Here is a 12,985-nt window from a genome sequence, read left to right on the forward strand (position 1 = left end):
GGTTATATTTGACCAACTCAGTTGTTAGATAAGACAACAGTGAGTGTTATATAAAGACCAGCTTGGTACTTGTAACATTCACTCTTGTCTCATCTAACACTGAAAATGTACAAAAGGTGTTAATGAAATGAGCAAAACCTGGCCTAAATCCCAGGTCCACAACAAGAACCTCACCCATATAGAATAAAATCAGAAGCATATGAGGCAAGGGGTGTTGTTTTATATAGACATACTTTTAACTTAAACATATTAGACCCTCTACATACCTGGTTCATTAGCAGCAGCCATATCAGTCCAAACCACTTTCTTTTTCACTGGTTGTGACTTTGAAGATAGAATAGATTTCTTAACAAATGAAGACTTGGAAGTGGTTGCTGAAGGTTCTTGGCTCAAAACCTCACTGTGTGGGGCGCTACAACTTTGTTTCTGTAAAATATATGGAAAAATATAATTTTAATAGATGGTAGTAGTTAGTAGTAGTATCTAGTATATGTTATATGCTTGGCAGTTTGGCTGCTTGGGAAAGACAATTGCCAGCCAAACAAATTGTTATCCATACAGATAAAAGCAATTATTTACAAAGTTACATACATGGTAACTCGAAAGCAGGCACGAGGTGTATGGAACAGAACACCCGTGTTATTATGACTGTTGTTGCCCCGCCATGCGAGGACAAATAAGTTACATACGTGGTAACTCGAAAGCGGGCACGAAGTGTATGAAACAGAACACCCGTGTTATTATGACTGTTGTTGCCCCGCTATGCGAGGACAAATAAGTTACATACGTGGTAACTCCTAAGCGGGCAAGTGGTGTACGAAACAGAATACCCGTGTTATTATGACTGTTGTTGCCCCGCCATGCGAGGATAAATAAGTTACATAAAGAAGTGTACGAAACAGAACACCTGTTATAACAACTGGCGTTATTCTGCCACACAAGGATAATATCATTCAAACAAAGTAAAATAGAAAGTAGTTCAATGCACAGGTTAAGATATAGCGTTACCATTCATCTCACCTTTTCAACAACTTGCTTTACTCGACATTTCTTCTCAGCTTTGTAATCACAAACTAAAATATAAAATTAGTTTAAACTTTGAACTATAGTAGGGTGGGGGAAGATAAGACACCTCTTTATTTTATATTTTATAAAAAGTGTATATTACTCTTAATGGCGCACACCTTGTCAATATTTTGGGGTGCTGACAACTAAAGGTCAGCCGAAATTTACGTTTTACCGATAATCAGTATCGGTCAAAATGCGCGGATAATACATTGCTATATAAAATAGTTCGTGCGAAGATATTTTGTTTTATTTGCACTTACCTTTGGTTTCTACTGGAGTAGAAACGTTGGTCTGTGGGTTATACACAGTAGATTTACTATGGACAACTAATGGGGTTCGATTGAGTTTTCTTGCTTGAGGTTGTTCTGCTACATCTTGGTGTTTGATTGACAGGTTGCTGGTCGTTGGAATTTTCCTCTGGGTATCAGATATAGTGGTTGGGTAAGGGGGAGGTGGGGGTCTTATAGTAGACGTGGGTAAATACCCTGGTTGGTATATTATAGTAGAACCATTGGGGCAAAAATTGGACCCAGTTGCGGGCTTTTTGGTAGGGGGTTCTAAAACTTCAGTATTGTGCAGGGTGTTGGGGTAATTAGGGTGAGATGGGAAATCCCCATGGTTGAGAATAGGGAACTGGTATTGGTTGCAGCGTAGTAAGCCCATATCTCCAGCGCTGTGAGCTCTTTTACGACTGTTGTGTAACTCCTGTAGGTGACATGGTATGTTTGATGTCCCGGAAGCGAATACGTCGTCGTTTTCATCTTCGTTGTTCATTTCCTGGTTGTCTTTAGAGTTGGCGATCACGCTTTCTGAGCAGAGAAAGTTTCGGAGACGCTGCTGCGGAAATATCGGCATTCTTCCATTAGGTGTCATGTAGAAGAAGGGAGCAGCGTTGGTCGGCATGGCAACGGGGTATCCGGGAACGTAGTATGCCGGTTGACATGAAGATGAGTTGAACCGTTGGTAATATGGGTGAATGTGGCCGCTAGAGGGAGCTGTAGGATTACGGTTATCACAGTTGGTATCGATCTGTGTCGAGTTGTGAGGTCCTGGGTTTTGAAGGTGAATGGTGGGGTTACCATGTTGAGTTGATCTCTGAAATAAAGATATATTTATGAATGTAACTTATTTACCCTCGCGTGGGAGGCAGAGACAGTCATTATAACACACGTTGATATGCACGTTCTATTCTATATGGTTGCGGTCCTACAGCATGTCATGCCACAGTTGGATTTTACAAATTTTTACAAAAAAAATTAAGAAATATTTACCGTGTCCTTAGGGTGGGCATTGAAAGAGTTGTAACTTTGATGACGAGTGTGTCTTGTCAATCCTTCGTTAGAATTATTGTTGGCATTCTCTGTAGGTTCATTCACGACCGTTCTTTTGCCTTGAAATCGAACTCTACGCTGTTGTAGCTTCTTTAGGTGTTGTAGTCTCGCTTTTTCCATGTTTTAGAATGTTATTATTGCTAAAAAAACACACCAACTTCACATTTTCTATCAAAACAATGCAAAAAGTGCTGTCCGCGCCTTTCTCTATTCACTAACAATATGAGAATTGTTACCGTCATGCACTGATAATTTGGTCATTTAAATGGAAACATTTGGGGACAACAGAAGTTAAGGACTTGTTTAACAGTTATTTATTTCATTTTAGACAAAATAGGTACATGAAACAATATATTGTTTTATTTACAAAACCAATAGATGTTGTCATTATATTTTAAAACGATCTTTGTTTGTGTATAATAAACAACTGAGATACTGCAATTGTTCAAATGTGCAGTAATATTCAAATGCATACGGTTTTACAAATTATATTATGCCATTTCAAGGCCCGCGAGATACAAAACGCTTTAATATCTATTCTGTCTTCGGCTTTGCGATGGTTGCTAATGTAAATAACATGCAGTACTTCTTCTTTTGCTTTGAAAGGTACAAAAAGTATTAAAAGGTCGATTTTAGATGTTCCGTGTACGAAATGGAATCTTGGCGTAATTTTAGAAACGAAGTGTACGATTTAGACCGGCGAGAGCTTATTTCTTTGAGCTCTTTAAAGCAATGGACGTTTTCCATAGTTTTGGCCATTCTAGTTTTCATGTACACATGGAAATGGGCATTTCCGAAGCCGAATTACGACCATTATCCTGAAGCTTTGAGACCGAGCGATTCTCAAATACGTCAACATGAATTTGCACTACGTATGGGTGTAGCCCGTCGAATGCAGCTTAAAGAAATGAACATTGTAGTTTTTGCATGCGATTCTCACGTCCAAAACGACGCTGCACATGACGCTCTTGTTACAATGAAATCCGCTGCTATACTCACGTCTAAAATCGTGCATTTTCATATCTTTACAGAAGACAGACTGTACCATATTTTTATGTCTGAATTGGACAAGTGGCCTAACAAAATTAAACACAGAGTTGCGTTTCATTTTCACCATGCAACATATCCTGAATCTATTTTCCAACTAAACAACACTTTTGACACTTCTTCTTGCCAACTGTCATTTCTTTTCTTGCCTAATATTCTCTCTAAATTAGAGCATGTTATTTACGTCAAAAGTGGGTCTATATTTCTAACTAGCCCCGACAGTTTGTGGGGAAATTTACTAGAATATACAGAGCATAATGCTATATCACTTTTACCGCTGTATAAAAAAGAACAAAGCTCTAAAAAGCAGGAAAATGATCAAGTAATCCAGCAAATTTTCCACTCTGATATAATGCTTTTTGACATGGCAAGAATTAGGGAAACTGTATTTGAAATCCCTATTCAAAAACAAGGCAGTGATTTCCCAATTACGAGAGAGAATTATGGTACAATTAAAACAACATGGCAGCCTTATATGTTGCTTACTGTTTGCAAACTATTTGAAAATTGGTTCAAGTCTCCTGCAAAAGATATTTTAAATATCATCGCCTTTTTTAACCCAGATGTAGTGAACCAACTACCTTGTTCTTGGGGTTGCAATGATGCTTCACAGTACCTTCTTACACCTCACAATAACATTGCTGATAAACAGTTTTACAATCGTGTCCGATGCCTAATTAATGCTGTTGACTTCAAAAACATGAGCTCAACCGTGTTGAAGTTAGAATCATTCTTTTTAAAATGGTATAACTATGCTTTGTGTTAAGGTTTTTGATAAATTCATGCGATTTTTGCACAATTTTTAAAGCTGTATAATAATTAGAACGCTTCTTTTTTATAGCTAGGTCATGACAGTAATTTTAAAATGTTTTATAAGCTTTATATTACTACCTAGTACCTACCATGTGTCAACTTAAAAAAATAGACTGTTTTAAATTCCTTGTGTATGTATAATGTTTGTTTTATGATGTTTTCATATATTTCTTTCGAATCAAGGTGCTTTATTTAATTTCTTGCAATGTACTTAGTAATATAGATACAATAAAAGGAATGAATGTAACTTTTATCTTTGAGTAACAGCAACAGTTGTTATAACACAGGTGTTGTTTCATACACCTTGTGCGAGGTCACCATGTATATACCTTATTTATCCTCGCGAGGCAATGATAGTCGTTATAACACAGGCGTTCTATTTTACACAAGAAGGCCCAAGTTTAGGTTACATAAGAAACACAACTCATCATGGAAAATTTTCTCATCTTTTATTAAAAACCGTTTCGTTTTATAAAGCCATGTTAGAATGATTGTAAATTGTCACAATAGCGGACCAGCAGCATTACTTCAGCACAAAATTTCCAGAATTTGGGTGACAATCCCCATTTTGAATTGATACAAAAAACTTTGGGTCAACTGCTAAAATATAGTTGAATGAAAACATGTGAAATGTTTCTTCTTTGTTGATCAATAATCACGATTCATTACAAACAAGTCTGTTAATACCGCTGCTGCCTTTGATCTCGCGGCAGTGAAATTGCTATGTCCATAAAATTTCCGATTTGGAATTTTTGAGAAGCGAGACTAATGGCGTCATCAGGGCCCTTATGCCCGCCGACGGTCTGTCCAATGTCCTTTAACCTGCAGCATAAGGAAGTGTCATGTTATTGTTACAATTCCCTCTTTGGGAAGCATAATATTTAGATAGCTATATGATAATATATCCTGTGTTATATGATAATACTAATGGTGTAGATAATACTTAATGTGTTACAGTAATTGTAACTATTACAATACATAAACTGTTTCTACCCAGTTTTATAAGGGTGAGGTCCTTTGGTAAGCCACACCTAAAGCCAGATACTTGTTGCCCAGTATCTTCTGTATGAGTGAAGTCTCCAGTGAGGCGTGGTATGTAGGCTTATTAGTCCATTACCCTTTTTTATTCCTTATCAATCAGACCCTAATGATGGCAAAGTATAATCAATGCACAGTAATACCTGTATCTGCCCATGGTCCCAGGATATACTGCAGCAAACTTGAATGTGGTCCCCTTTCTTCTTGCATCTGGTCGTACTTCTTTGACTAAGCTTGTTAATTCTTTAAGTGTGGCATCCATCCTGGAAAAACAACAGTGGTTATCATGCCTGCCTCTAACCCAGAGTTAATGGGTTCAAGGCTTGTCGTATAAAATCCCCAAAAATAATCACCCACTAAGTAACACACATGGTAACACGTAAGCTGACATGAGGTGTATGAAACAGAACACCCATGTTATAACGACTGTCATTGCCCTACCATGCAAGGATAAATAAGTTACATACATGGTAACTTGTATGCGAGCAGGAGGTGTACCATGAGAGGATAAATAAATGACATTGATTTCCCATATACCATGTATATATTTGAAGTTCATTTCCTGGCAACGAGGTTCTTGAAAATTCTTCCATTCTATGATGTCTACCGTTGTCTGAAACGAACACACGAAGCAGTAGAGGGCACGTCTTTTCCCGGTCGACCGGTTTGGTCTCTATGACCTTCTCGGGCACCACTGGTGCATCTTGTGCAACACTGCGCAATCTGTCTTCAATTCTACCTTGAGGCATCTTAACTTAAAATCCCTATGACCTAACGAGAAAAAGTGCGAAAAATAGAAACATTATACAAGCTTAAAATAGAAACAATATACAATTTAATATAGAAACATTATATTAGCGGACTTTTAAACAACTCATGCAAGTTTTTATATGCCCATTTCGTACATTAACTAACATAATACCAATATCTATAAAACACATATTAAAGACTGAATTTCACAGATCGATTGTAGTTTAACAATGACCATTATATTTTAACAATGAAACCATGCATTTAAAAGATTGTACGAAAAAAAATGACAGAAAAATAAACTTCTATACAAATAGTCAAATACCAGTAAAAACATACAACTCAAAAAAGTCACAATTACAACTTAGCCACAAGTGTGTTTTAAACTGTCATTTTTTAATCTTATTTTGGGCTGTAAGACGTGACATGTGACAGTGCTGTTATTTTGGATTTTATCTTAAGAAATGTACAAGGAAATAAATATTTAAAGTTATAAATGTTTTAAACATGTTTGTTTGCATAATTTAAACTGCCAATTGTTTACGTTTTTATTTAGGTTTTGAGATAACGCCATTTTAACTTTTATCTTAAGAGATTTATTTACAATAAATGTTTGTTTAGTTTTATTTAGGCATTTTTAAACATGTGCGTTTACATTATTTAAGATGTAGTCTGTACAATTTTATTTAGGTTGTAAGATTTAACAGTCGTTCTATTTAAGATTTCATGTTATGAGAACTAAAACTTGTGTGGAAGCGAACACGGAAACACGCAAAGATGGAAACAATAACAATAATATTGCAAAACCACAAGAGCTGGATTTATCCTTTAAAAGTTTTACTCAAACTATTTTCAGTAGAATTAAAATATGGGCTTGTTTTAAAGATTTGGCAACTAAAAGGCAGAAACAGCTAGAGAGAACATGGCATGCCTATGGTTTGGTACATAAACTGGTTTTAACAAGTTGGAAAAATATTTCGTTGTGAAAAGTTGGAAAAGCCTTAACTCGTAAATATTAGTAGACAACATGGACTGACAAAGCCAAAATTATTGGAGGGTAAAATGACAATTTTCACCCTAATATAATATTGCTATTTTGTGTTTTAATGATTTGTTGCAAATTAAATGACTTTGAGGGGGAATTTTAAAATTAGGTTTTAGATTAAAAACTGGGATATTTTAGACATTTTGCTCCAAATCAAACAAAGGCACTGTTGTAATATTTGATTGACAATGCAAAAAAATATATGTCAGTTTTAAAAATTAAGCGACAATTTAACAATTAATAATTTCAACATAATTAGTGCAAAAAAAACCAAACCTGGGGTGGAAGTGTGGGCTATCCTTGCCTCCCCTGAATTTTATAAAGTTTGGTGCCTATGAATAGTAGTGCAACAATATTTGAAAGTTCAAAAAATATCAACTTTAGAACAGTGTCTGTCTATTATGCTATTATTATCATTACGCACCAGTTATAAATATTTTGTTTTAGAAACGCAACTGTTGCAAATAGACTAGTTCTAAGGTGTAAAACAGGATACACAAAAACCATTCAAAAAACTGCTAAGTTGCAAAGTTAGTAAGCAAAGGGGACTTATGACATCATAAAGCAAATACGTTAATCATTATGAAGCGATAATTACAAGAATATACATAAAGATTGTTCATTCAAAGATAGCCTGATAAAATATACTCTTAATAAAATGAACAAAATATAAAAGACAACTTTGTTCTGAGTTAAAATTCCTAATCATATATCTGCCATTACTTAACTATTAGGAGTTAAAATTCTTATATTGACTGTTTAAAAAAACCTCCTAAATTTCAAAGTACCTCCCAAAGTAAAAGTCAACTAAATATTAAAGGTACAGAAGCTTGGTGGGTGTAAAATTATAAACATTTAGAAAAAAAAAGCTTTTACATTATTAATATGGTCAAACTAACTCAAACATTTGAGCTTAAAATTCGTCTTGGTATTTAAAAGTAACTATTATATTCTTATAGCTAATTGGAAGCAAACATGCATTACAATAATGCATGAAATCAGTGGCGCAGCCAAAAAAAAAATAAGAGGGGCGGGTTTAATAAAAAAATTTCAAATTTTTTTTTTTTAATTATTTTTTTTTTTGGTTTAAAAGGGCAGGGTCGCGGGTCGCTACCCCCTAAACCCCCCTGGCTGCGCCACTGCATGAAATTATAATACCGTGGGTATGCTGTGGTTTGGAAACAGCATATGCATAAAGTTACATAATACACAAAAATCCAACAATATGCCAAAAAATACAACTGATTCTAATCCAATAAAAATAAACAAATAAAATTAAGCATTTAGGCCAGTGCACATATGTATCGTCTTTAAGGAATTTTCACTGGAAATCAGCGATAAGATCCGGCGAAAATTCAAAGTTTATAATCTCATCGTACGCTAGCTGTTTCCATTCATCAATCGATATTTCTGCGTCTTCGTAAGATTTGTCGTACAGTGGGGCGCTCGGTTCATCATCGGGGTCGTGGAACTTCTCAAGGTAGGGGTGTTGTAGCGCTTCGCTGGCAGTTAGTCGGCAATCAGTGTCAAGCACCAGCATTCTTTCAAGCAGGTCCACGGCTTTGGGGTTGGCGCCGACAAAAACATTGACAAATTCCTTCTTAGGGATTATGGGAAGCGTTTTGATGAAATTTCTCGCCGATTGCGAGATTATTTTCTCCAATAAATCCTCTCTCGGCGTCCCGCAAAGATTCATTATTGACTTTAACTGGTCAATATGATCAGAGCCTGGGAATAGGGTCTTTCCAGTGAGCAGCTCGGCCATAATGCAACCAACAGACCATAGATCTACAGTCTGGTTGTAGTGCATCCAGTTTAACATAATTTCAGGCGCTCTATACCATCGCGTTGCAACGTATCCGGTCATTTGGTCATCTGTGAGTCTAGCCAGACCAAAGTCAAGAATTTTCAGTTCACAGTCTTCGTTCACTGCTATATTGCTTGGTTTGAGATCTCGATGTATGATCCCTGCAGAGTGAATGTACTTCAAACCCCTTAGGATTTGATAAATTAAAAACTGGACGTGGTCGTCTGTCAACTTCTGTGATTTTATGATCTGGTTAAGGTCTGCACCCATTAAGTGTGTGACGAGGTACATGTCCGTGAATCCCTCCAATGTAGTAGCTGGTGTGAAGACGTCCAACAGCCCGATAACATTCTCATGATGCATGTGTTTCAGTAACCTCAGTTCCCTGTATGTTCGCTTAGCGTGCGTCACAGATTGAAACGGTCTTGCCAACTTTTTGACGGCCATTCTCATTTTAAGCTCAGAGTTATAAGTAGAACACACACTCCCATAAGCACCGCAGCCTATGGGGATCAAGTCCTCATACTTTAGAAGGAACCTCCCAGTCAGTTTTATTCAACTCATAATGGTTGAACGTTATGCTCGCCATGTTGTTTGTCATTTCAGCCATTTTGTTAATGTTTTGATAATTTTTAATAAAAATAAACTTTAAAATATTCCTAGCAAGATCTACTTGCTAACCAAGATGTTAAAATTTAATTTATGGCTTTAATTTAAATTTAATTTCAATTTAATTTAGTTTTAAGTTAAACATAATATAGTAGAGTGGGGGAAGATACTATATATTAAGTTTTTACTCTTCGAATACGATATGAAGATCAGATAAATTAACCAATGAGAATGGAGTTAGCAGATTAAATATGGCAGGTTAGTATTTACTGCTAACAAGTTTTATTTTTTTTAAATTTGGGGCTGAAACAATTGCGCTTTTTGATAATTTTAATTAAATTACTTTTTAACCCGAATTTTGTCTGCCGGAAGATATAAAAATAAATAAGATTCCTGACAAAGTTGGTATTCTAAACTTTCAAGTTTAAGATTAATTTAATTATACATCAGGTTTGATATTACAAAACAAATTTAAAATAAAATAAAAGTACATTTTATTATTTATAATTTCTGCCAACTATTTTGCATATCAGTCTAACAAAATGCACCAAAACAAATTCCTAGCAAATATAAAACAATATATATAATATAAGTCGATACTTTACCGAAAAAAACTACAACAGTTAGCAAAATATTCATAACACGTATTCTAAAGTTAGTACGTCTGCAAAATTTGAACTGAATCGCGAAAAATTAAAAGCTCATTTTACAATTAAACCAGACTTATAAATTGTTACCCGTAATAGCTAATTACTAAGCAATTTCCTAAATCTAGACCTTAGTTCTAATTATAAAACAGGAACTTAAAGTTAATTACATGATTAAACTTTTCGACCCCTGAATTAAATTGTTTTAAATTGCATCACCGTGCGGCAAAATGACAGAGAATATTAAAAAAATAATTTTTCGTTTCTGTTTGGGGAACAGCTTTTACCTTTTACAGAAAGTGTAAACCAATATTGTAGGTTGATTAAACACTATATCAGTTGATTTAACATTTTAATAATTTCAGCAATTTTCAAATATTAATATAAACTTGTTTTTCAGCTTCAAATATAATTAAACTGAAAAGTAACAAGAGAGCATAGCTCTAATAATTAGCCACGGTTTTAACAAAATCAATAAGAAAGAAAAAATAAACTTATAGTACTGTGGGGGTAGACGGGACAACTTTTCATCCCATTTTATCGTCCAACTTGGTGGTAAAAACGAAAATTTAAAGAATTATTAAACCGTATGCTCAAGATCAGGATATTTGGGTGTTATGTGCTAAAGGTGCCCCATCTTCCCCTATCCTACTATAAAATATACCCAGAAAAGTTTGTCGCACGACCGTAAATAATCTTTACAATCGTCGAATAAATTTCATTTGCGATAAGTTAGGTAATAGAACTTCTTCAATATACCATGATGTTGTGGTTAATATGGGGAAGCAGTAGATTTAATCTTTAATTTTACTCTGCAACAAATATACTGAAGTCTCGAGACTAAATATCTACAACTTACGTCTTTCTAATAAACGGTTTTTCGTGTCCAATTTTCTGGCAACCGTGTAAATGTGGTGGTTGATATGGGGAAGCAGTTGATTTCATCTTTAATTTTACCTCATAATATACTGAAGTCTCGAGATTGAACGTGTACAACTTACGTCTCTCTAGTAACCGTTTTTCGTGTCTAATATTATGGCAACCGTGTGAATTTACGTCTTCTTTGCGTAAGCTCAAAGTACAATAATTAAGGCGTACTAACTGGACGTTTTATTTACCTTTTACCGTGTGTGTTTCTATTATAAAATGGTTGCCCAAATATTGGACACGTCGTTTTTCATGAATACTGTTTCGTGCGTTGTTCTCCGCCACCGTTGTCTCGTCAATAAAGAAGTCAATAATTTGTTGAGTTGTGTGCTAGTTATTTCGATCATTTGGATGAGGTTTACGATAGAGCGCGCGTAGAGAAGAACAACCATTTATGACCACCCTCTACAATATGTATGACAGGTGTAGTCTATAAAAAGACACCTATGTTATAAATCGGCCACCTCATTGACCGAAGCGTTTATAAGTTTAACAGATGTATACGACTGTAATGCAAATTTGTGTTATAGTGCTGCTGTGAGGCGAGATGGGATACCGGTAGCTAAATCCCACATTTCTTGATCGTGTTTTAACAATTCACATCCCATTTTAGAGTTGTGGGGATACGGTTATATGATGTTGTAAATATTCTTTGTTTGCGATCAAATGGTAGCCTATTATGGCAAATAAAACATTGACTCACCACCCGCCATACTAATATAACACATTTAACTTTGACTCCAAGCAAAGTCAACGAAGTAACATATGTGGTAACTCGCACAAAGTGTATGAATATAACGACTGTCGTTTTCCGGCCACGCGAGGATACAGTAAGTTACATTCATACTTCGTTCAGTGTGCTTTATTTATACTATAAGAAAACATTTACAAATCTGATTTGACTTTGCACCCGAAACCAAAATATTAATAGAAGTACAAACGAAACTATTTACCAAACATATTACGTTGCCATAGCTAACACGGGTTGGTATTAAATGAACGAATAAATGTAACTTGATTATCCTCGCGTGGTGGGGCAACGACAATCGTTACAGCACAGATGTTCTGTTTCATACACCTCTTGTCCGCTTACATGTTACCATGTAGACCTATATTGCTCTGTGGGTGATATTGAATTCAAAATAAGCACGACCGGAAACGATCTATGATTTTTTCGGTAAAAATAAAAACATTTTCAACAAACTGTTCGTATCGAAACGAGAACATCGGCTTATTTTGAAACATTACTGAGTATGTGAAACCGCTTTTACTTTTTTTGTTTTGGGTAAGTTACAACTAAAGTATTATCAATGTTTAAAATAATATAAATCTGGTTTGCGTTTATGTTTGTTGCTATATTGAAAATAAGACATAAAATAGGAAGTTAGTCACAGACAGTATAACAATATGGGCAGTAATATGCTACGGTAAACGAACGTTTTTATCCATGGTTGCCACGCTCACAGCCAAGTTGCTGAATCTATTGCAGTGTGTGGATAAGCAGACGTGACTTTTGTTTGGTTTGGTCATTTATATTCTCGTGGGTAGGAACTTGAGTGACTTATCCATGGTTGCCACTCAAATGCCCACAGTCAAATTACCAAAGCTATTGCAGTGTGTGGATAAGCAGACATAATTTTTGGTTGGTTTGGTCATTTATATTCTCGTGGGTAGGAACTTGAGTGACTTATCTATGGTTGCCACTCAAATGCCCACAGTCAAGTTGCTGAAGCTATTACAGTGTGTAGATTAGCAGACATGACTTAACACACATATGGGTAAACCATTAGTGATTAAATTCAAACGCCGACAAGTTTGACATACCTTATGCCTGTTATAATCATTTCAACAACTGCAGTAATTGAACCAACATTGCGAACACTTAATCGTCCTTTGTTTCTAT

The 12,985-nt window shown here is 35.4% G+C and overlaps 3 protein-coding genes across 3 annotated transcripts in view; all 3 read right to left on the reverse strand.

Annotated features, from left to right (window-relative positions):
• The window catches only part of LOC100186101, a 9,556-nt gene extending 6,950 nt beyond the window's left edge, over nt 1–2,606 (reverse strand). The window contains exons 1-4 of the mRNA XM_018814028.2: nt 2,340–2,606; nt 1,329–2,163; nt 1,021–1,073; nt 267–426 (exon numbers count right to left, since the gene is read on the reverse strand). Of these exons, the coding sequence (XP_018669573.1) occupies nt 267–426; nt 1,021–1,073; nt 1,329–2,163; nt 2,340–2,519 (1,228 nt within the window). The 5' untranslated portion in view covers nt 2,520–2,606. The remainder of the gene's footprint in view (nt 1–266; nt 427–1,020; nt 1,074–1,328; nt 2,164–2,339) is intronic.
• A 2,085-nt stretch (nt 2,607–4,691) lies between these two features.
• On the reverse strand, nt 4,692–6,077 carry LOC104266248 (histone deacetylase complex subunit SAP18-like). The gene is made up of 3 exons (XM_009861990.3): nt 5,835–6,077; nt 5,441–5,560; nt 4,692–5,081 (listed from the first exon to the last, which is right to left on the reverse strand). Exons 1-3 carry the CDS (start codon nt 6,044–6,046, stop codon nt 4,940–4,942), a joined length of 474 nt encoding a protein of 157 aa, XP_009860292.1. The 5' UTR covers nt 6,047–6,077; the 3' UTR covers nt 4,692–4,939.
• Nucleotides 6,069–9,566, reverse strand: p38 (p38 kinase). The gene is given in 2 exon segments (NM_001078490.1): nt 6,069–9,428; nt 9,430–9,566. Coding segments are annotated over 2 exon segments (1,095 nt in total). The 5' UTR covers nt 9,510–9,566; the 3' UTR covers nt 6,069–8,413.
• Nucleotides 9,567–12,985: the final 3,419 nt, after the last annotated feature.

The sequence above is a fragment of the Ciona intestinalis genome, chromosome 11 (assembly GCF_000224145.3).
Source record: "Ciona intestinalis chromosome 11, KH, whole genome shotgun sequence".
Taxonomy (NCBI): Eukaryota; Metazoa; Chordata; class Ascidiacea; order Phlebobranchia; family Cionidae; genus Ciona; species Ciona intestinalis.